Source organism: Pseudonaja textilis, chromosome 4 (assembly GCF_049901715.1).
Source record: "Pseudonaja textilis isolate UNSWEBS1 chromosome 4, rPseTex1.2, whole genome shotgun sequence".
NCBI classification, from domain to species: Eukaryota; Metazoa; Chordata; class Lepidosauria; order Squamata; family Elapidae; genus Pseudonaja; species Pseudonaja textilis.
In genome coordinates, this window is record NC_141993.1 from 12,937,740 (window position 1) to 12,959,139 (window position 21,400).

The 21,400-nt window shown below is 45.8% G+C and overlaps 1 protein-coding gene across 10 annotated transcripts in view; it reads right to left on the minus strand.

Moving 5' to 3' along the window:
* The window catches only part of ANK3 (ankyrin 3), a 318,758-nt gene that overhangs the window by 179,964 nt on the left and 117,394 nt on the right, over positions 1–21,400 (minus strand). For 9 of the 10 annotated variants that reach the window (XM_087932252.1, XM_087932247.1, XM_087932249.1 and 6 more), the window contains exon 1: positions 12,237–12,372. The exons of the other annotated variant lie outside the window; for it this stretch is intronic. In XM_087932252.1, the coding sequence (XP_087788378.1) occupies positions 12,237–12,350 (114 nt within the window). In that variant the 5' untranslated portion in view covers positions 12,351–12,372. Of the gene's footprint in view, positions 1–12,236; positions 12,373–21,400 lie in introns of those variants that run through there. 10 annotated transcript variants of the gene reach the window in all.

The following is a 21,400-nucleotide window of genomic DNA, read 5'->3' on the forward strand; positions in this document are numbered from 1 at the left end:
AGAGTGCAGTACTGCAGGCTCCTTCTGCTGACTGCCGGCTGCCTGCAATTTGGCAGTTCAAATCTTACCAGGTTCAAGGTTGACTCAGCCTTCCATCCTTCTGATGAGGGTAAAATGAGGACCCAAATTGTTGTGGGACAATATGCTGACTCTGTAAACCGCTTAGAGAGGGCTGTAAAGCACTATAAAGTGTTACATAAGTCTAAGTGCTATTGCTACTGCTATTAGAGGTGTGTTTTCCAGAAGGAAAAAAGATATAGTAGTTAGAAATGTATAACTAAAGCTGAGAAACATTTTCCCCCAAAGTCCTGAGAAAGAAATGATCAGTTGAACAATAAAAAATACACAACGAAAAAAGAGAACAGAAAATTTGCCACATGATTTTGTAAACAAGACCTAACTGAAAATGCAAGTAGGCACAGATGTAATGAAGTGACAGGGTGACCCACATTGGAAATGAAGTAACTGTGAACTTGCAGAAAGAAAATAGAGGCATCAGGTAAGAACTGAGGACACAGAAACGTCCTGATAATAATAAAGAAAAAGAAATGGGCCACACACCCAGGAAGTTGAATATGAAAACACCCAGCAGAGAAAAGAGAAAAATAGTCAGTTCGTTGAATTAGGAGGAGGAGGAGGAGGAGGAGGAGGAGGAGGAGGAGGAAGCCAGAAGCGGAAGAAAAGCATACCTGGGAAAAGACGTCATAAGCATTAGAGAAATCTAACCCAGGTGGAAGAGTACAGAACCTCTGCAAAACCATGGGGACATCAAGAAAAAAATAAGGTAGGAGAGGAATTTGTGTTTTAAAGGCCTGTTATCAGTGGGCTCATCATCATCATCAAAAGAAATGATTAAGGAAGAAAACACGGAGAGTGAGGAGAGACGAAAGCAGAAAAACTCAAGCAATGGAAAAGAAAAAGTTGAGAGTCCAGCAGTAAATAGAAGCAAGCAACAAATGACCCCGAGATTATCAATGTTTAATGATTCCAAATCAAATTTCACAGTGGTTTTTGACCGTTCTGATGGCTTCTAATTCAGCTTCTTATTTCTGTCTAAATTATTCTGAGATGTCAACCATATTATCATATTGGCCACTGTCTTCCCTTCTTTTGATCCTTTTCTGCAGACACTCTGAGCTTTTGGAATAATACAAAGAGGACTGTGATGCTCTTAACCAGAGGTCTCCAAACTTGGCAACTTTAAGACTTGTGGACTTCATAGCTGCCTGGAGAAGTCCACAAGCCTCAAAGTTGCCAACTTTGGGGACCCCTGCATCTTAACCATAGGACTTACTTCTGAGCAGATATGGTTAGGACCCTGTAGCTCTCTTACACAAAGCTCCATATTCCCCCAACGCACTGAGAAATTGGTTATGTAATGTGCCATAAATAATTTATTTAGTTGTGCTGTCACGCAGCATGTATTCCATCTCTAAAGCCTGAAGCAGGCTGTGCAACATATGGGTTGAAGACCACCAGGCTTTGCTCTAATTTGCTTGCAGGGGTGAGGGCTGAGATATGCATTTTGCCCTTAAAAGATCCCCAAATGCAAAAAAAAAAAAAAAAGATTTACTTCCACCAGATTCCAGTGGGTAAAAAAGGGTAGATCAGCCCCTTGGCATCCTGGCCTTAAAGAGGAAGATCCATCAGAACAAACCGTGAATAACCGTAGCTGAAGTCTTGGCTACTGCCATGAGAGGAATCTTCTTCTCAGCCCAAACCAAGGCATAACATTCAAACAAGGAGAGAAAGAGAGATTGCCGGCTTCATCCGGTACAAACAGCAAGCAAAACTGCCATGAAAAACTCCTTCTACCAAGGTGCTCTTGGCTGTTGGTCCCTATGATTTTAGAAGACTTTAAACAGTTTTAACTTTCTAGTCACCGATTCTGTGACTTCACAGCTTCATATATACTGTTTCCATCGTGAAACAGGCATGTTTCATTCAATAATCATAAAAACACACTTCAGTGAAGCTTGGTTCCTGGTCACCACAAGGACACATCTACACGGGGTGTTTTGGCAATAACATGGGAGTAATTTGCCATTGTTGCTCAGACGTCCTTGTTTTCAAGGACGAAGCCTCTCAGAAGATACCACTAGTTTTAATAGTTTCCTGAATGATTGAGAGATCTCAATCAGTGGTGCCTTAGCCTTTCAATAACTTTGAAGAATATGAAGAATTTAAAGGTACTCCATGGTGTTTTTCCTTAGGCACAGTGCAATAGCGAAAAATATAATTCTAATGTTAGAACAAGAAAAAAAAAACAATAAAACTGAAGCAATAAAGATTGTTCAAAATGATATCTTGGTAGCCAAGATAGCTTGGTAGATTTAGCTCTCAAATATTGACAGAAGCTGTACAATCCATACTGCAAATCCTTTGGAAGAGAGGGGCATCTTTAGACAATTGATGGCATAGAGCTGGCCATACTCACTTTGGTGAGATGGATGGCTAAATAAATTGTTTAAATTAAGAAAAGAAAACAAGATTCAAATCTGCGCACACAGTCCCCAAGCAAGACATAATTATGACCAATCTTACCTCTCCCAGCACACAAAAACACTTCTGGATTTAATAAGAGCCTTGGCAGCAAAATTAACCAACCCATTTGAGATTTTGTGAACAAGGGAAATTAAATCTGGCTTCTGGTTTGCAGAATCTACATAAACTCGGCAACGCAGAGAAGAGGCGTCAATAAAGGTTCCTCTTGAAGACCCCTTTAAAAATGAGAGGTTGTTTACAAATGTATAGCTTGACTTAACACTTACTATGCATTTCACACAAAGAGCCCTGGTTGCTGAATGATGGCAGAAGACATTCTCAGGGTCAGAAAAGCTTTCTCTGAGAAAATATTTTGGGCCTTCCCTGCCCTCTTGGATACTGCTGATCATTTATGCAACTCTTTCCGCAAAGCCTTTAGGCTTTTTCTACCAGGATTACACCTCTTCCTGTTTAGTAGAGCCCTCTGAGATAAGCACAAGGTGGAACAGGTGATTTGTTACCTATTTTCCTACCTCCATCGGAACATCCCCTCTGCAGCAGAAAAGGCGCTGAGATGCACCCGAAGGCTGAAATATGTTTAAGCTTGCATTTGTGGAGGCCACAAAGATCCAGAACGTCAAAAGGGGAAAGGTTCGTCTCCATCTCCACAAAGCAAGATGGGGCAGTTATTCCCAGCCGTGAGGCCTTTGGATAGTAGAATCATGGAGAGAAAGAGGCCGTGGTTTTTCCTCTGCTTAAAGCATTTATATACTGCTTGCCATGAAATAGTTCAAGATAGTTTGCAACAAAATTCAAAGTGATCAAGCAGTAATTCAGAACAGCTGGCATCAAAGCTACGTGTAAATATTTGATATAACATGCAAGATAAAATGAGCAAGCATAAGCAATAAAACAGAGTATTAAAACAGGAGGAATATCACGGTGAGCAGCATATCCAGTGGTAGCATTCAGCCAGTTCACACCGGTTCAAGTGAACCGATAGCAAGGATTTGATGTGGGTCACCGAACCATTAGTAAGTTCTGGCTGGCCACGCCCCCGACCTGGTTGCCCGGTCACCCCTAGCTCGCTCACCCGGCCCGCCTGACACTTGCCCCTTGAGGTATTTCTCTTTTTCCCCTCCTGACAATCACCTGTTCATATAATCAGCTGTGTTGGGATTCTCCTTCCTGAGCCCCAAGGGAGCAAAATCATCCCCTCGGAGGCTTGCCTGAGGCCCAAAAGGCCCAAAAAACAGGTGGCGGGTGGGTGGGTGGCTGCAAAACACCCCCCCTCCCCAAAAAAGCCACGCCAACCCCACCTAACCACGCCCAGCAAGCCACGCCCACAGAACCGGTAATAAAAAAATTTGAATCCCACCACTGAGCATATCGTTTAATGCTATAATAATCTCTCTGGTAGGATGAATGTGACTCTTCTGCCTACAGAAGAAAGACCATAAGGATGGGGCCTTTGTCTCACCATGGAGAGCCACATCCACCTGGGAGCCACCAGTGAAAAGCCCTGCATCTTCTGAGTAGCCACTCACTGAGTCTCAACCTAGGGGGTCTCCCAGAGGAGACCCTCAAAGATGAAGAGCGAAGAACAGGACCACAATGGGCTCTCACCCTTGCCACAACAGTTCATCTTCACTAATGTATCCAAACTGTATTCAAGGACAGGCCCATGGATAAGGCATTGCAGTAATCTAAACAAATGGGGTCCATGCTATGATCATCAAAGTGAAGCTCTCTCCGTCCAAGTACAGACCTATCTGGTGCTGCAAACACAGCCAGTAAAAGGTGCTTGCTTGATACCATAGATCCCACTTGGGCCCACAATGTTTAAGATGGATCTGGAAGCGCCCTAGAGTTACCTGTTGTAGTACATACATTGATACGGCCAACCAATTGCTAGCCCTCACAGGATACATAACGATCAACAGAAACCAAGACTTTTGTAGCAGTTCTCTTTCTTTCTTGAGTTCAGTACTTTCCACGGTTAGAACAGCTCAAACTACAGACTCATTTTGCCATCAAAATGTCTACTCAACACACATTGTGGTGAGCTACCAAGAGAGTATAGGATCCAAAAAGGCACTGAAACTCTCAGAAAAATCTACTGGGTAACATGGAGAAGATACAAGAGAGGAACAGCTTTACTTCTAGAAAGGGCTCAGAAAAGTCATTTTCGGAATTCAATCAGACTTAAAAGAGGTTTTCCTCCACTTCTTGCTATCTTCCTCAAAACTGTCCTCAGCCGTTCCACTGAAATAATTAGAAGTTTCTATTCATTGCAAAGGAACTAATGCAAGATATTTCCCTCGTAGATCTGCACTCTACCTTCAACTTTTCCTTTCTTTCAGATGATACATTATTCCTGGAAAGCTCTCTGTGTACCAGATGCTGCACCTTCCGCCCCTTTTCTCTCCACACCACGGAGCACTAACCACACTCAACCCGTTCTCTTCATCCTTTCCCTTGGACAAAAGTATTACATTCTATTCAGCTGCTTTCTTACATCTGTATTAAGTACCCCCCCTGTCCAAAAAAATGAAAACTAGTTCAAAATTGAAGACATATAAGTAATTCATGTGAAATAAACCAGGTGTCGACTTTTCTTCTAGGTGCTGAATTGTGTTGGCCATTCCACATTATAGGCAGCACCTCAACCAATCCAGTTCTTGATTATTTTATTAAGATCGAATACTGACAATATAACCAAGACCTACGTAGTCTTCACCCTCAAGAGTAGTTTAAAGTTAAAAATCCAGTGCATTTCAACTCCAAATGTGGTAACAATAAAACCTGAATTAATTAATCCATATTCCAATTTCTAAACTGTACCTCAACAATGCGGCAAGTGCAAATAATTGATCTTTTTAAAAAAATTCTTTGTGGTACCTCAATAAATAACAGAAAACGACTTGTTGCATTTACTTCAAGATTTAGAGAAATAAAATTGATTTCGCATTTCGGTGGTATTTTTCTTGTTATTCCAGAGGTTACATAAATAATGAGCATAAATTCATCAGATGCTCCAACTTCTTATACAAATGAGTTACAGGCTTAGGAATCACAACTGAGTCTTTCTAATAATGCTGACAAATTTGGAACTTTGGGACTAGTAACAGCATTAAGACTAAGCAGTCCAAGCAGGAAACGTTTGCTTCATCTGCCAAGAAACACTCTGAAATCAAATGCAGAGTTTAGTTCAACAAGAGTTTGTTTGTTTTTTTAAACTCTTTAAGTGAATTGGCCAAAACAGGGCTCTACAAGGCCCTGTTTGTATTGAAAACAGATTTTCTGGCTATTTTTAAACTCAACTTATTCCATAATACGAGCTATTCATAGATAAATTGGATAAAAATAATCACTCGGGCATTTTCCAATGTCTCATGTGGAATTAAATGCAAACATTAGAACCGATCCTCCAGAGACCAGGGATCCAACAATTGGCAGGATTTTAATGACGTGAGAAAATAGTAGAGAAGGAAGGGAGTTCAAAAAATCCTTATTCTAATCAGTGACTGAAATGAAAATAAATTCCTAATTACGGTCCCCAAAGTGAGGAAAACGTTTCCAAAAGGTGGTTTTAATTAAGATAGTAAACCTCTCAAAGGATATATCTACTAGATGAAGATCCTTAATAGAACATAAATTCAAATGAAAATAGGAAGATGCTGTAACATATAAATAAATCTTTGAAGCAAAATGCATGTTAATGAAATAAAGCACATTAAAAAGTATATACCATATCCATGTAAGTGAGCCAAATATACAAGTAAACTACAGAATAGAATCATTCCAGACCAAACAAGTAAGTTGAGAACAAAAAATAGAGGGGAAAAGTTATTTCTCCATGTTTATTATTCAAACTTGCAAAATATTGCTGTCATCTCCTAAGATCTAATCAGCAAACAACAGCAGATGGAACAAACTTCCAAAGAAAGCAAAGAAAAATGGAAAATATCGCAAGCTATTAACCGAGTGAAAAGAAACGTGCGCTATTTCTTTTTACTCAGTTTAATAGCTTGCGATATTTTTCTTGTTGCTCCAACAAGCTAATGTCAAATCTGGTCCTCCAAGACCAAAAACCAGCCTTTTTGCTGTCCAAATGCTGGACTTTCCATCAGGGCCGCCCTTCCAAGAGGCTGCTGGGCCAGAGATAAAGAACTCACAGTAGCCCTGCATCGCTCTGCAGCCTCAGGCCCCTTTGGAGTAGGTGGGGATTGGGCTCTTTTGAAGAGCTAGGAGGTGGGGTGCAAAATGGGCCTTCGGTCTTGCAGGAGATATAGGGACCTGCTCTGCCCTACAGAAGGCTCCTCGTATCTCTTCCCTTCTGAGCGCAGGTTCCCACAAGCGGTGCAAACACTTTGGTGTGGCTTTCCCTTAACAAAGGTTTCTGCTCCTGATGTAGGCTGAAAATAGACCTTGAGATCATTTCAACAGATGTTTTAAGGCAGATGTACTTCTACTGGGGACGTGCAGAACAGGGTAGTTCCTTTGCTCCGTCACCCAACAAATGGGGCTTCTGCACATAGGCCGACTGGCCATGGTGAGCTGGTTGCAGTGAGTTGATTGTGGCAAGTTGCCGCATTTTGGACTGCTCTGTTTATGGGTCTACGGCCGAATATCAAGGCCCTGCATTAATACGCAGAGGAAGAATCTGTCACCAAAGTGGGCAGTGCTGCATTATGTGCCCTTAATTTAGGATCTGGCTCATCGAATGCGCCTTTTGCTTGGCCGTCCTGTGCTCCAACTCCCAAGAACTTTGTTCTTTCTTCTGATCATAACTGCCTGAAAAAGGCCCAGAAGCCACAAACCCTCCTCTATGCCACCGATTTCCCACCAGGAATTCTACCTGCCATTCCCCTCTCTGCTTACAATATAAAATTATGCCAACTTTTGGCTCAAACCATTTGTCCTTATGTTAGTACCACCATGAGCCTCTGAACCAGACCCCAGAACCATTGGAAATCATTTCTAATGGGTGCTGTTCCCACTGCTCCCGCATCTCCAGCATCTCCAACATGTGGCACAGTGGTCAGAGGGCAGTACTGCAGCCTACTTCTGCTGATTGCCGGCTGACTGCAATTTAGCAGTTCAAATCCCACCAGGCTCAAGGTTGACTTAGCCTTCCATCCTTCCGAGGTGGGTAAAATGAGGACCCAGATTGTTGGGGGCAAGAGGCTGACTCTGTAAACCACTTAGAGGGGGCTGTAAAGCACTGTGAAGCGGTATATAAGTCTAAGTGCTATTGCTATCGTGCCATAGGAGGGAAAAGCTGAGGTCAGGGGTACTGGATGCCTCTCTAAACTTGGTTACTTTCTTGCAGATAGGTAGGTAACATCACCAGCACAGTAGGTGTTTCTCATATAATAAATGAGAAACATTATTATACTATATTATAGTATAACATTATTATACTATAATAAAACAGTAGGTATTTCTCATCTTTTTTTTTTTTGAGCTCCGAAAAAATGGCTAGGCCGTCTTTTCACGGGTGACTTAATTCTCCTCCCCCGCCCCTGCATCTTCAGGCAGGCGGCGATGGCTTGGATGTTGACCTCAGCGTTGGTGAGGCACTTCGTATCAGGGTCAACACAGGCAGCACCATATCCAGGTGTGCAACAAAAGTACTTCCTAAGGGCAAGCCCCCCCACCATTCCCCACATTTCACATGTTTTAATATAGGCCTTAATTTGGGGGGAGGGGCTTCATTTCATTTCATGCCTATAAAACATGCTGGGACTTCCTCTTGGGGGAGGCCGTATTGTTGGAGAAACAGGGTAGTTGGGTCATGATGAACCATCTTCAAGAAAAGTACCAAGCTCAGAGAGCACCTGGGACTCCTCCTTTCAACCCCGATCGACGAATATTCTCCTCCACCGACTGAAGATAGCTTTGCGGGTCCAGGCCACAGAATGGCCACAGGTCTGAAATCCAGCTGTTCTCCATGGAAGTCTACCTGCTCCTGTGATCTGCCTTTCTGAGGTCAGAAGCCTCGCCATGTCCCCATTTCTCCCCACAATTTGCGGCCTTGGGAAACTCTCTGGGAACCACCTCCGATGGTTGTGCTGGTTGACTCTGCCCGCTGGCTTCTGTCCAAGCCTCACAGCATTCGCCAAAGCCCGAACTCGTCCACCCAGCCCCTCTTTGAGTAACCATGTACAGAAATAAATAACCCCTATGATGGACACCCGCCCGCCCCCTTTTTACTGCTATTTGACAGCTCCAAGCTATTCCTATTCACCCAGCCTGATCCACACCCTAAATGGCTGCGAGTTATCTTTGCTTGCTAAATTGCAGATATGAATCATCTTCCTTGCACAAAGCACACCCAAAATCACAACCCTGGTGAGGCGAACTACTCATCTGCCAGGGCATCTTCCTAAGCACCTCAGTGTCTTTCCTGCAAGATCCTTATTTTCATTGATCAGATACTGGAGTGGAGTATTTCTGGACTTCATCCGTGGCTCAGCTGGAGAGGGACTCAACACGCTTAGGACGCCACCGCCAGCTTGTAGAGTATTATGTAACATGATACTGAATCATCCCAGAAATGTTCTCTATGTTCAAAGAGGAAACTATTCTTTCCTTTCGTATGCAAGCACTTGGGCGAGTGAGCTCAGAAAAGCATCTCTTTAACTCCAGCTAATCCCCTCTGGTTTCAACTTTAACAGAACAGGATCTGAAAACAATCAACTTGGCCGGATCCTAAGGCGCAAGGAATGCAGAACTGCATTCCTGTAACTCAGGATGGGACTGTCTCCTGGGGGGAGGGGGGGGGGGCTTTTTCTAAAAAGGCCGTGCAAGCTCCTCAGGTCTGCAAATTGAAAGAGCCACTCCGGTTGATTTTGGCAGTTTCAGAGGCCCAGTTCTTGCCAATAGGAGAATGCAACTTCCAAGGCATATTTCTAACATGGTTCCAGAGTTATTACAGAGCCAGACCAAGGCAGGCTAGATTGCCTCCTTGCTCGGGGGAAAAAAAAGCCTGATTTAAAAAAAAAAATTACCCTAATTTACAAAAAGGGGAAACCGCCTTGTGTGCTGCGCTAAGGAACGTCAAAAGCTCTCCAGCCCAGGCGATGGGGCCGCCTGGCCCAGCCTGCAAGTGCAGCCGAGTTCATCCCTGGTTTTTCCCAGAAAGAGACCCAAGTTCTTTAAATGGTTCCAGAGGGTTTTTGAGCTCAAGGCACCCTATGGCGGGGGCAGTGGGAAAAGAAATATTTCCTGATGGTTGGGATGAAAGCTCTGTGAGGCCTTTTCTCCTGTGACACAAGCATGGAAAGAAGGAAATGGGTGACAATTTATGAGGGCCCAGGTCCCCAAACAGGTGATTCCTTTCCAAAGGAAGTATCAGGATCTGTCAAACAGGGAATGTATCTCTGCCAACAAAGCAGTTTGACCTCATTTCTGAACCAAGAGCAGACACTTCCTGGCCTTCCCTGCTCTCCTCTCCCTCCACGGCTTCTCTAGCTCTCCCCCACCCGCAAGAAGGCAGCGGGATCAGACCTCAAAGTCACCCTGCTCCTGCTATAAGGTGCAGCTTACACCCAGCTGAAGGAAGCAGGGAGCTGGTTCCTCTGTAATGCATGTCGGCAGCCTTTTTGGACTCATCTGACAGCTTGGAAGGAGGAGACTCTCCGCTTTGTTGGAAGAAAGATCCTTCTGGGTTCAGTTCCAAGTGGGGAAAAAGACACTGGAAACATGGAGGCTGTTTGGAAAGACGGTTCAGTGGTGGACAGGAGGACCACGTGGCTTGGAGCGCCAAAGTGAAAAGGACATCACAGGCTTCAAGATGTTGGGTGAAGGGCAAAGATGCTGATAGTCCCTTAGTTTTATACCCTCTGTTGGGCCCCAGCTGTGTTTCCTGTTCCTGGGCAAGAAATGTATCCCATTGGCTGTCAGACTCCCAGGGGCGGGGTCTTAGCTAACTTTGTAGGCTTTGTCTGGACCACATGGCTTCACCTGAGTGCTGGCTGATGCAATCTTCCCAGGCCAGGTGGAGAGATGGGTAGAGGGCTTTGTTATGTAGAATCCTCTGGCCCAGGCCTTAAAGGTCCACCCATTAACAAAGGTGGGGGTGAGCTTTAGCTTCTGAGGTGAGTTTCTGCTTCTGAGTTTCTACTTCTTTTTTTAGGGGAGATATTTTTTAAGGGATATTTCATTTTTCTAGGAGAGGGGAGGGTGCTAACTTCCTACAGCTTAAAAACACACCCCAGCTCCATTTTCCATCCCTTAGAAACCTGGGGAGGCTGGGGAGCAAAGTGTAAGGGCTTGGGTGAAAGGGAAGAACACACACACACACACACACACACAATTCAGAGCCATATTTTGCTCCCACCAGTTCCACCCTTGCACACAAAAGGCACAGGAGCCCTCGAGAGAGGGAGAGGGAGGGAGGGAGAGAAAAGACAGCAGGCGCCTGTCCCTTTAAGAGGACGGGACCTTCAAGGGCTTCCATGCGGCAGTCTGCGCCGACCGCAACCAACTCCGTGAGGCGGCGCCACTCGCCGTCTCCCTGCCCGGAGAAGCGTCTTCGCGGGTGCTTTTCACGCCACGCTCAGCCCTGCAGCTTTGCAGCGGCAACGGGTGGGAGGAAGGCAGTCGAGGAACGAGAAGGATGCTCGCAGGAGCCGAAGCTCCAGCTCCTCCTCCTCCTCCCCCGCCCCCACCCCCCAGAGACGCGTCCTTTCAAGGCAAGGCAGGCTCCGGGGCTCCGAGCCCATTTGGGGATGATGCCCCCCTCGGGGGAAACCCCACAAAGGCACCGCAGAAGGGCTTTAGGAGAAGCCCCTCGCTGCCTTCCAGCTTCCGTGGAGCCTTTGAAAGACAATTCACAGGCAGGTCCTGATAGAGAAACGCAGCCCTGGGCCTCTTCTTCCCTATCGACAGGAGCCTCTTAAAGGGCAAGCTGGAACAAAGCCGCTTCGTGAAGGAGGGGGCCATCCCAGGGCTTGAGGGGAGGGGAGCGGGGGGAAAGGGCCTTCCAGGTTAGAGCAACTCAGCAACCCTTACCCCCCGCCCCCGGGGCTCAGCGATCCCTTCTCCACCACCATGAGGACAAGCTGACAAAAGAAAGTTGGTCGACGCCGTTGAGTTAGGAAGCAACCGAAGGAGAAACGTCCCCCCCTCCCGCCTCCCCAGGCCACAAACAAACCGCGCAACATTGTGGACGTTGTGGTCCTTTGACAGATGTCAAACGTGCACAAGCCCTCGTTCTGCAACTCGTGAAATCCCCGTCAGGCTCGCTCTCTCTCCTTTGCCCAGATCTCTGCAGGTGTGGTCGACCCTAACCTGTAAAACTCGCCAGTCCCACCCCTGCTTTGCCCTGGGCTTCGAACCAGGTCGCCTTTCAATCTTGCTGGAGCAAACGCAGAGAGGGGGGGAGAGGGAGGGAGGGAGGGAAGGAGGGAAAGAGGGAGGGAGAGAGAGGGGGGTGAGGGAAAGAGAGAGGGAGGAAGGGGGAGAGAGGGAGAGGGAGGGAGAGGGGGGAGGGAAAGAGAGAGAGGGAGGGAGAGAGAGAGCCAGGTCTGTCACAGCCTTTCGAGCACAATCTAACTTCAAAGAAGCCCCTTTTGCCTTTTCCCTGGCCCACAGTTAGGGCCCGGAGACGTTTCGCAGCCTTCCTCCTCCTCCATCATCACAAGTTCCCTGCATGGAAGCTCTCTGACATTTCACGCTGCAGTGGGGAGAGCAAAGTAAAACAAAAGGCAGATATATATATACACACACACACCCCAAAGTACCTTTTTCTTCCGATCCTTGGACCTCTTCCTGTGCTTCCTCTTTTTCTCGACCTCCTCTTCGGGGTTGAGCTCTAAATCTCGGTTCTTCTTCAACTGCGATGCCGCGTGAGCCATAATGCACTAAGGAAACCCCCTCCCCCCCCTTTTTTTTGTAGAACAGTCCTTCCTCGGCAAGAGTGGCTACCTAAAAAAAATTCCTCAGGCCCCTCAAGCCGAGCCCAGGGAGGAATGCGCCGGCCAGAGGCAGGGAGGCATCCAAGGACCCCACCACCGCGGTCCTGGGGTGGGGTGGGGGGGTGGGATGGAGGCGGGCGGCCCCTAACCCAACTCAGCCTCGGAGAGCTCTCCCTGCACCTGAGCCTGGAGGGAAGAGGGCAGCCATTCTAAAGCGTGGAGCCCCGCGTGGCAGAAGAAGACGAAGGCGGCGGCGGGGCCGGGCAGAGCTGGGCGAAGGAGGCTGGGTGCCTTGCCACCACGGGCTGGAAGTGTCCAAGTGCTGCCTCCGCAGGGGTTACGCTGCGACCCATGGCTCTCCCCGGAGGGACGCAGAAGCGGGCTCTCTCCTCTCCCCCTGCTCTCCTCGCCCGGCTTGCTCCTCCGTAATCCTCAGGTCCGCTCCCGAAATCCGCCCCTCCGGAGCATCCTGACGTTGCTCCTCGACGCTCCCTCGCCCAGGTTTGCGGGCTGAGCGAGCTCCTTGGACCCAGAAGGCAATGGAGGAGCGGCTCCTACTTTTGGATCAACTGCGGGCCGGGGCAAGAAATGAATGAAAGAAAGAAAGAAGGGAGGAGGAGGAGGAGGGGGGAGAGCAACATTTACCATGGAGACCCTTAACTGCTGCCTGGTGGAAGAAACAATGCCTGCATTGCTGGATCAACAGTGCGTCCTTTATGCTGAGTGTTCAGTCTTGCTGCAGGAACCACAGCAAACATTGTTGTGGCTCCCCCTGTTCCAGCACATGCTGATTACAACACAGCTCTGGAGGAGGCTGGAGATGCCATCCTGCGGGCATCAAAGCCGCCGCCGCCGATGCCTCCTCGGAAATATCCTGGCCATTTTCCCCTCCAGGATCAAAGGAGTTGGGTGGGGGAGGGGGGAAGCGGCGGCGGGGGTGAGATGAAGGGGGGGGGGTCCTTCACTTCTCCAACAGGCGAAACCAGCCCCCTTCCCCACCCCACCCAGAGTGCAGAGGGATGGGGTGGGTTTTTTCATGTCACCTTGCTATTTTTTGCTCTCGGCAACTGCAGCTTTTGAATATTCATTAGGGGAGGTAAAGCAGGATTGGTATGGAAGGCCTGTGGCGGGGGGGCATTTTCCACCCCACCCCCACTGAGCATAGAGCAAAGCTCCCTTGAATGGCACCCCCCCGGGCTCCATGCCCGTGTGTGTCCCGGAGGCAGGCAGGCAAAGGCTGTTCCAGGACCCTTTCTCCTAGTCCAGTGGAGAAGGTCACATCCCACCAGATCTAGTGGAAGAAGCTCTCCCTGTATAGCCTGTGCTGGAGTCCCAGCTCTGGGGACAAAAGGCATTGTGATTTCCCCTGGGTCCATTCATGTGGATCCTGTGTGTGTGTGTGTGACACACACACACAGAGAGAGATTGCCCCCCCCCATCAAAGCAGATGTCCCACTTCCAGATTTCTGTTTCAATCAGCTGAAGGAGATATGACCCACTTCTTCATCTCCCTTCCCAGCGCAATGCAGGTGCTTTGCCTACCCTTCTCCTGGGTGTTGAGGGGTGTGTGTGAAAGGCCTATCTGTGTGTGTGTGTGTGTGTGTGTGTGTGTGTCAACTCTTGGGTTGCAAAAGCCCCTGGATTCCCTTCAGACTTTCTAGTGACCTTCAGGAAGACCCAGAATTACACAGTACTTTTGCAGTTTTCTCATCTTTCTTTCTTTGCAAAGGGGACAACCTACTCCAAGTAGTCCAAAACTTCTTAGCACCCTCTTAAGCAAGGGAATGATCATAAAAAAGAGTAATAAAATCATAATAAAACATGCAGAAGTCGTGTTACAAAAAGAATGCAGCCAGGATAATATTCTCAACTGCAGAGACTCAAAACACCTCTGACCGTCTCAAAAACGGTCACACAATTGGAGCTTCACGTCTTGGGGGAGCCCAATTTGTTGGGATTAAGGACACACACACACACCCCTGTGATGACCCTAAGGGGCATGGCACAAAAACAACGAAGTCACAAAAGTAGATCAAGTCCCCTTAATACCTCCAACTTGGCCCCCAATGTCCAGTTATCATCAGCTGAAAAAAAAAACTCTCCCAAGAACAGTTTTTAAGGGAAGAAATTCAGTCCGAACCCAAAGTACATCTAAATTATAAATAAAAACCAAGACAAGCAATTAAGGAGACAAGGCAGGATAAGGAATTGCAGATTTCAAAAGATAACAAAACACACAGTTGTGAGGACAACTGGAACTCAGATAAGACTTGACAAACGAAGATAATGCACACTTTGCTTCCAGCAAGGTGCTGTGCGCAAACACCCTTTTAAAATCCTGTTTTCCCAGCTGCAGTTAATGAAGGGAATCAGGGCCCTTTTCTCCTCTGTAACTCATGTTGCTCCCTTCTCCATTCCTCCCTGCGTGCCCTAGGATGAAGAGCGGGTGGGCCTGGGTCTTCCTCTGAATGCCCAGCCAGACTGTGTCCTTCCCCAGTTTCCTCCACAGCCACCGGAGCCACACTCCCGCTCCCTGTCAGCTATTCCACCTCTCCCTCGGAATCGGACTCCAACAGGGGCATGACACACCCCATGTTTGTTTGGTTGTTTGGTTATAACAGTCCTGCAGGCTGAAGCCCAGAGAAAGGGCAAGAAAAATGAGCGCCAAAACATGGCAGCTTCTGGGAGGAGAAAAGTTACTCAAAGGGGAGTCACATCAAACTCCCAAGTGGTGCTTCGCCGCAAAGGAAGATCAAAGGAAGCTTTCTCTCACAGCTACTCGGGTCTCCTGGCTCGTAACAGTGAAAGAAAGCCCTCCCCCGCCTGCACAAACCTTGCTTCCCCTCCCTTGGCTTTGGAGCCCCTTCAGCCTTTTCTCAGCCAGTGCCGGAGAGGGCCCGAGGGATGTCCTCTTCAGAGAACACGGTGGGAAAGGGCCAAGCGGAGCTTGTCCCGGATTTGCTTCTTCCCTTTGGTGACATGAATCCCACCACCTCGGCGGCACCAGCTCCCTCCAGAGACAAATCAAAAATGCCGAAGAGGCTGAGATCTTCTGACCCAAATCTAAGGCATGCATCCCTCAGCATTTTTCAACCAATATTTCAGGGCTGTTGGCAAAAGCTACCTGTTGTCTTCCAGCAATCATCTGGGCCAAGAGGAATGGAGAATATCGTGCATATCAGAAAGAAAGAAAAGGGGTCCTTGGGAAGGCGGGGAGAAATAGGTGGCATTTTTGGCACTAACCCCACCCTCTGCCTGTTTGCCCTGGTATATAAACACTGTTCTCAGTGCACTATTCGTGGACCATGTGAGACTCAACTGAAGAGGGTCATCCAGTTTTTTCCCCAAACGCCATCACTCTGCTAAACAAATAATTCCCTCAGCACTGTCCAACTACTTACAAAGTCTGTTACTATTACTGTTAATCTTCTCATCACTCCTTATCACCCATCCCCTCCCACTTGTGACTGTAGGACTGTAACTTTGTCACTTGTATCCTTACGATTTATACTGACTGTTTCCTAGTATGATTTGATTAGTTTTTTTGTACCCTGTGACTATCATTAAGTGTTGTACCTGATGATTCTTGATGAATATATCTTTTCTTTTATGTACACTGAGAGTATTTGCACCAAAGACAAATTCCTTGTGTGTCCAATCACACTTGGCCAAGAAAGAATTCTATTCTGTTTGCTATTCTCTTCTCTTCTCTTCTCTTCTCTTCTCTTCTCTTCTCTTCTCTTCTCTTCTCTTCTCTTCTCTTCTTGCCTGGTTCTACAGAGCAGGACTAGAACTAATGCCAAGAAATAACAAGGAAACAGATTCACACCTGACAGCTGCTCCAAGTCCATGACTTTCAGTTCACCAATGCTTTTTTTCGCAGGATTTGAACAAGAAGATTTAGGCACCTGTCACATCATCATCAGGTCCAAATTGTTAGCCGGAGGGAGACATTGTCTAGTTGCCCTTCCCAGGGAGCAAACAATCTGATAATTTAATTCACAAGCATGCACCCATCACAGGAGGAATAATTTTCCATCATTTGTCTAAAGATTCAGGGACAACCACTCTTACAATCTCTGGAAGAAACCATGGTGGTGCCACAAGAAGTGGGTCACTGCTGCCCTTTGGAACAATTCTCCTCTAGTCTGGGAGAAAAGCAAAACCAGGCCAAGAATGCAAGATTGTGCAAACGTTAGAAACAAAAGCAGCAGAAATCTATGCACACAGTCTGCCTCATGGAGCTTGTGTCAATCATTACGCTAAACATGAACAAATGCAAGTAGTTAACAAACTACCTTTCAATTAATTCCCTTTCCAAAGAATTCCACCTTCCAGCAAGGCTTAGGAGAGTTGGACGTGCCTTCGTCCAATTCCGAACAAATAGTAACTCAGTCCTCTGAGGTAGATCAAGTCTACTTGATTGGTTGGAGGAAGGGTCTTCAAACTTGGCAAGTTGATGACTTGTGGACTTCATCTCCCAGAATCCCTGAGCTAACATGACTGGAGGAGGAATTCTGGAAGTTGAAGTCCACAAGTCTTAAAGCTGTCAAGTTTGGAGATCTCTGGGTTACATATAATCACTGTGCTGTCCAGCCAGTGTATGGGAATTGAATAGTTAGGTAGCAATTGTGAGCTGTCCCCTTAAGGGAATGCATCATGGTAAATGTAGTTAAGGTATCCTGGGAAATGTAGTCCATGTCACGTGGCCACATCTGTAATCCTGATTGGTCACTAAATTGACCCTTGAGGGGCTGGGGGAGTTTTCCTCACTCTTGGCTGAACTCACAGACTCATGGTAACTGATCTATTTCTACCGTTACAAGATGAAGGAAAAAGGATAGCAAATAATAATCTTTTTACCTACAAGACAGATATGCAAAGGATTGGTCATTAAAGAACTTCATCACAAATGTGAGTTATGAGGATACCTGATGAACCAATAAAAGTACTTTGTTATGGACATCTTGTTGAGTTTATCTATCTGCATCTGTACAGAAAACAAATCTATCACTGTACAGAATACAGAACAGTAAAAAGATGATTAACTTGAAGTCCTGAAGCCCATCAGTATAAAGACAGTTAATTTGGATTTGTGATAAAGCCAAGTAATGTTGAAGCCAGGAGTGAATGTGGAATGCTAAGCTCTGTGCCTCAGTTTAAATCGCAGGGAGGGACAAGAATCCCCCCTTCCCTTTTTACACAAGAGACTTTTCAAATAAACTATGCTCTGGCTTTCAAAGCCAATCAAATTTTGTCTCTTTCAATCCTTTTTTTTCTTCTCTTTGTCTTTGTAACAATCACAGAATCTTGAAGCTCTGCCAGGACATCCTTTTGTCCCCTTTTATGCCAACCAGAATCAAGTCAGGGTTATTCTGATCTTCTTCCTCTTCTTCCTGATTTACTTAAAGGTTCTTGCACTTAACTCATACTCCTCTATAGTCTGCGATTTGTCGTCACCTACATTTCATCCACTTTTGCAGGTGACTCCCCAATCCCCAATCCCCTGTGCTGGGTCAGCTGCACATCCAACTCGGAAAATGGCTCAGGTTTTCAGAGCCAACACCCACCCATCAAATCCAAATAATGGAAGACTTGAGAAAAGGCTGGCATCTGAAACGTGTTGCAACTTTGAGTGTACATGGATCAAAGCAACTACTGATTGGTCCATATATAGCAACCGCCACGTGGTTCAAGACAGCACAACAAATAGCATCCTGTTCAAATAGAATAGAATTCTTTATTGGCCAAATGTGATTGGACACACAAGGAATTTGTCTTGGTGCAAATGCTCTCAGTGTATATAAAAGAAAAGATACATTCCTCAAGAGTCAAGCATCATCAGGTGCAACACTTAATAATAATCATAGGGTACAATAAGCAATCAAATCCTACTAGGAAACAGTCAATATACATCGTAAGGATACAAGTGACAAAGTTACAGTCATACAGTCACAAGTGGGAGTGATGAGAAGATTAATAGTAATAGTAGTGCAGACTTTGTAAATAGTTGGACAGTGCTGAGGGAATTATTTGTTTAACAAAGTGACGGCGTTTGGGAAAAAAACTCCCCTTGTGTCTATGTGCAGTGCTCTATAGTGTCGTTTTGAGGGAAGGAGTTGAAACAGTTTATGTCCGGGATGTGAGGGGTCTGTAAATATTTTCACAGCCTCTTTTTGACTCATGCAGTATACAGGTCCTCGATGGAAGGCAGATTGTAGTAATTGTTTTTTTCTGCAGTCCTAATTACTCTCATGTACTCTCATAATGCTCATGTTTATTCTTATGCCTATTATCTTTTAAGCAATTGACAAATCAAACAAATAAAATAAACAGATGGGGGATTTCTACACCCTAGAAAGGGAACGCAAAGGTTTTTCCCCGTCTCTCCAATGGTAGAATTTCAGCAATGCACTACAGCTGTCCAAATTTTTTTGTTCCCAGGGCTCACTGCCCACATTTTAATAGCTGGTATCTAAGGCAGGACAATGAATGAAGGTGCCTACAACACAAGATCCCCTGCCAATAGCTCTCCTCAGATGGAGTGTCGCTCTCCCAGAGGATTACGAGCCCAGGTTTCTCCTCTTAGATCCTTTCGGCTGTACAGAAGCTGCCATGGTAGAGGACGCTTAAGAAGAAGTGGAAGCTCCTTCAGACAAGCTGATGCGTATTTTAAAAAAAGGAAGGGCAAATTTGGAAAATTTACAGAGGGAGCTCCTATAGCAGAGGTCTCCAAACTCGGCAACTTTAAGACTTGTGGACTTTAACTCCCCTGTCCTATAGGGACCACATCTCATTTCTAACCCAGCCGTTATTGCTTCAGAAATGGCTAACAAGTTCCTGATTAATTTTTTGCAGGACATTTTTAAATCGGAGATTGCAAAAGGCTAAAACTAATGAAAAGGTAAGATAAAAGTATAATGAATAAATACATGCCAATTCTTGAGTATCTGTTTCCAAAGCACCACTTCGTTTGCTACCGGTTACAATGACACAACTGTGGATTTACCAGTTGTGCAGTTAACAAACTTCGCTGAGCAGTTTCTACTCTAATCTTTGTTGAATAACTTACACGATATCAGTTTTTGTAAACTTGTATTCACTGCACTCAAAAATAAAATGTATAAAGTGAGCTTGAGATCTTACAATTTTTGAGAAAATAGCTACTAGCTCTGTTGATTTTGCGCTTCAGAGCATTCATGTTTATTAGGAAAAGAAGAAAAACTAAGACATGATGTCCAGGAAACATGTGTTGTTGTGATGCAGTAGGGATTCTTCAGGAAAAGCATTTATAATGGTATATAAATTGCTGGAATATAAGGACTTGACAGTTCTAAATGTGCCTTATGCAGCTTTCAAAACAGGCAGATCAAACAAACAGATCAAAAGTCAATCTTCTCACCTGCATATTATATTTAAATTCCTGGTCACTAAACTATTTACACTTGAAATTGCTTTCACATATTCAAAAGATAAAAAGACCTACATTTCAAAATACTTTCATGAGACGGTTAAGCGGCCTTGTTTTCCTTTCAATCTGCTCCCTCTGTGATTCACAAAATCAACCATAGTCTAACCAGCTTCCTAGGCTTTGGTTACCTAAAGACCATGAAGACGGGGCCTGGAAAGAGGAGATGGAGAACAATCCACACAGGATTTATGTTACAAAAATAGAAATGAAATGAATTCAAGTCTGAACTGTGGCTTCAGCATTAACACCTGACGTTCGGTTGAATATGGCATCCAGTCAAACCCCAAACCAACCTTGGATCATGGAATGGTCCCTCACCTTTCTCAATGTCCCTCACCTGTGCTCTTTGCCAGATCTTCTCTTTGATATTCTGCGAGTCCTTGGAATTTTAGGGAACTTTCTCTCCTGAAGGCTTTTTACAGTCAAGCAATTGCTCCCATGAGCAGTGGCATTCGCAAGCTGATCCACAGAACGTCAGAAAAAGGAACGGCCAAATATCGAGATCAGCCTATGAACAAAATCATTTCTAATTATTCTTTTCAATGCAGAGAAGTCCCCTTCAGGCTCTTCCTCAGAGTCACTTAAGTGGTCTGATTGGCTCATAATTTGCATGCCAGACAATACACATACTTGAGCTGGCAAAGTCATTGTGTTGTGTTCTTGGCACATAAAGACTCCAGTTACCTTCTCAGCGGCTGTTGGCTACAGAGTCCCATTCATGGAGGGGGAGGTTCTTATATGAGCAATCAAGAAATAGGCCATTATAGCTGCTGCTACCTTCCTTTTTAAAAAAAAACCTTTCTGATATTGTTTTATACCATAACTATTTAGGCCCAATCCTGTTTACCCTGTTTCCCTGAAAATACGACCTACCCTGAATGTAAGTCCTAGCTTGATTTTTACACATGCACTCAATATAAGCCCTACTCCCCAAAATAAGCCCTAATTAAGATCCAGCCCACTCCAGAGTAGACGGGTAAAAATTAAATTAGGGTGGGGATAGGGGGGTTGGAGCTGCCCTACTACTTACCTTTGGACAGTTCAGCCAGGCCTCGCACACCCCGACACCTGCCTTGCTGACCCATTTCTTCTGCAGCTGGCAAGGCTGGCAAGACTTTCCTGAAGGCCTCTGTGGCTGATAAGAAAGCTCTGGATCGATCCGGAGTTCTGTCATCGGCTGCAGAGGCCTTCAGGAAAGCCTTGCCAGCTGCAGAAGAAGTTCCTGAAGGCCTCTGACAGGGAAAAGGGGGCCGGGGATGATCCGCGCAAGTGAGGTTAGTTAGCGGATGACATCCCCCGAAAATAAGACCTGGTGCCTTTTTTTGGTGGCCAAAAAAATATCAGGCAGGGTCTTATTTTTGGGGAAACATGGTAGTTCTGGATCAACCAACCCAAGTCAATAGGTGCTACCACCAGCTTTGAAGCTGGTCTGGTCTAGGAAGCAAGCACATCGTTTATTTAGGACATATGTATGTCAGTGATGAACAGAAAGCTGTATCACTGAATACTGATTTTCTTA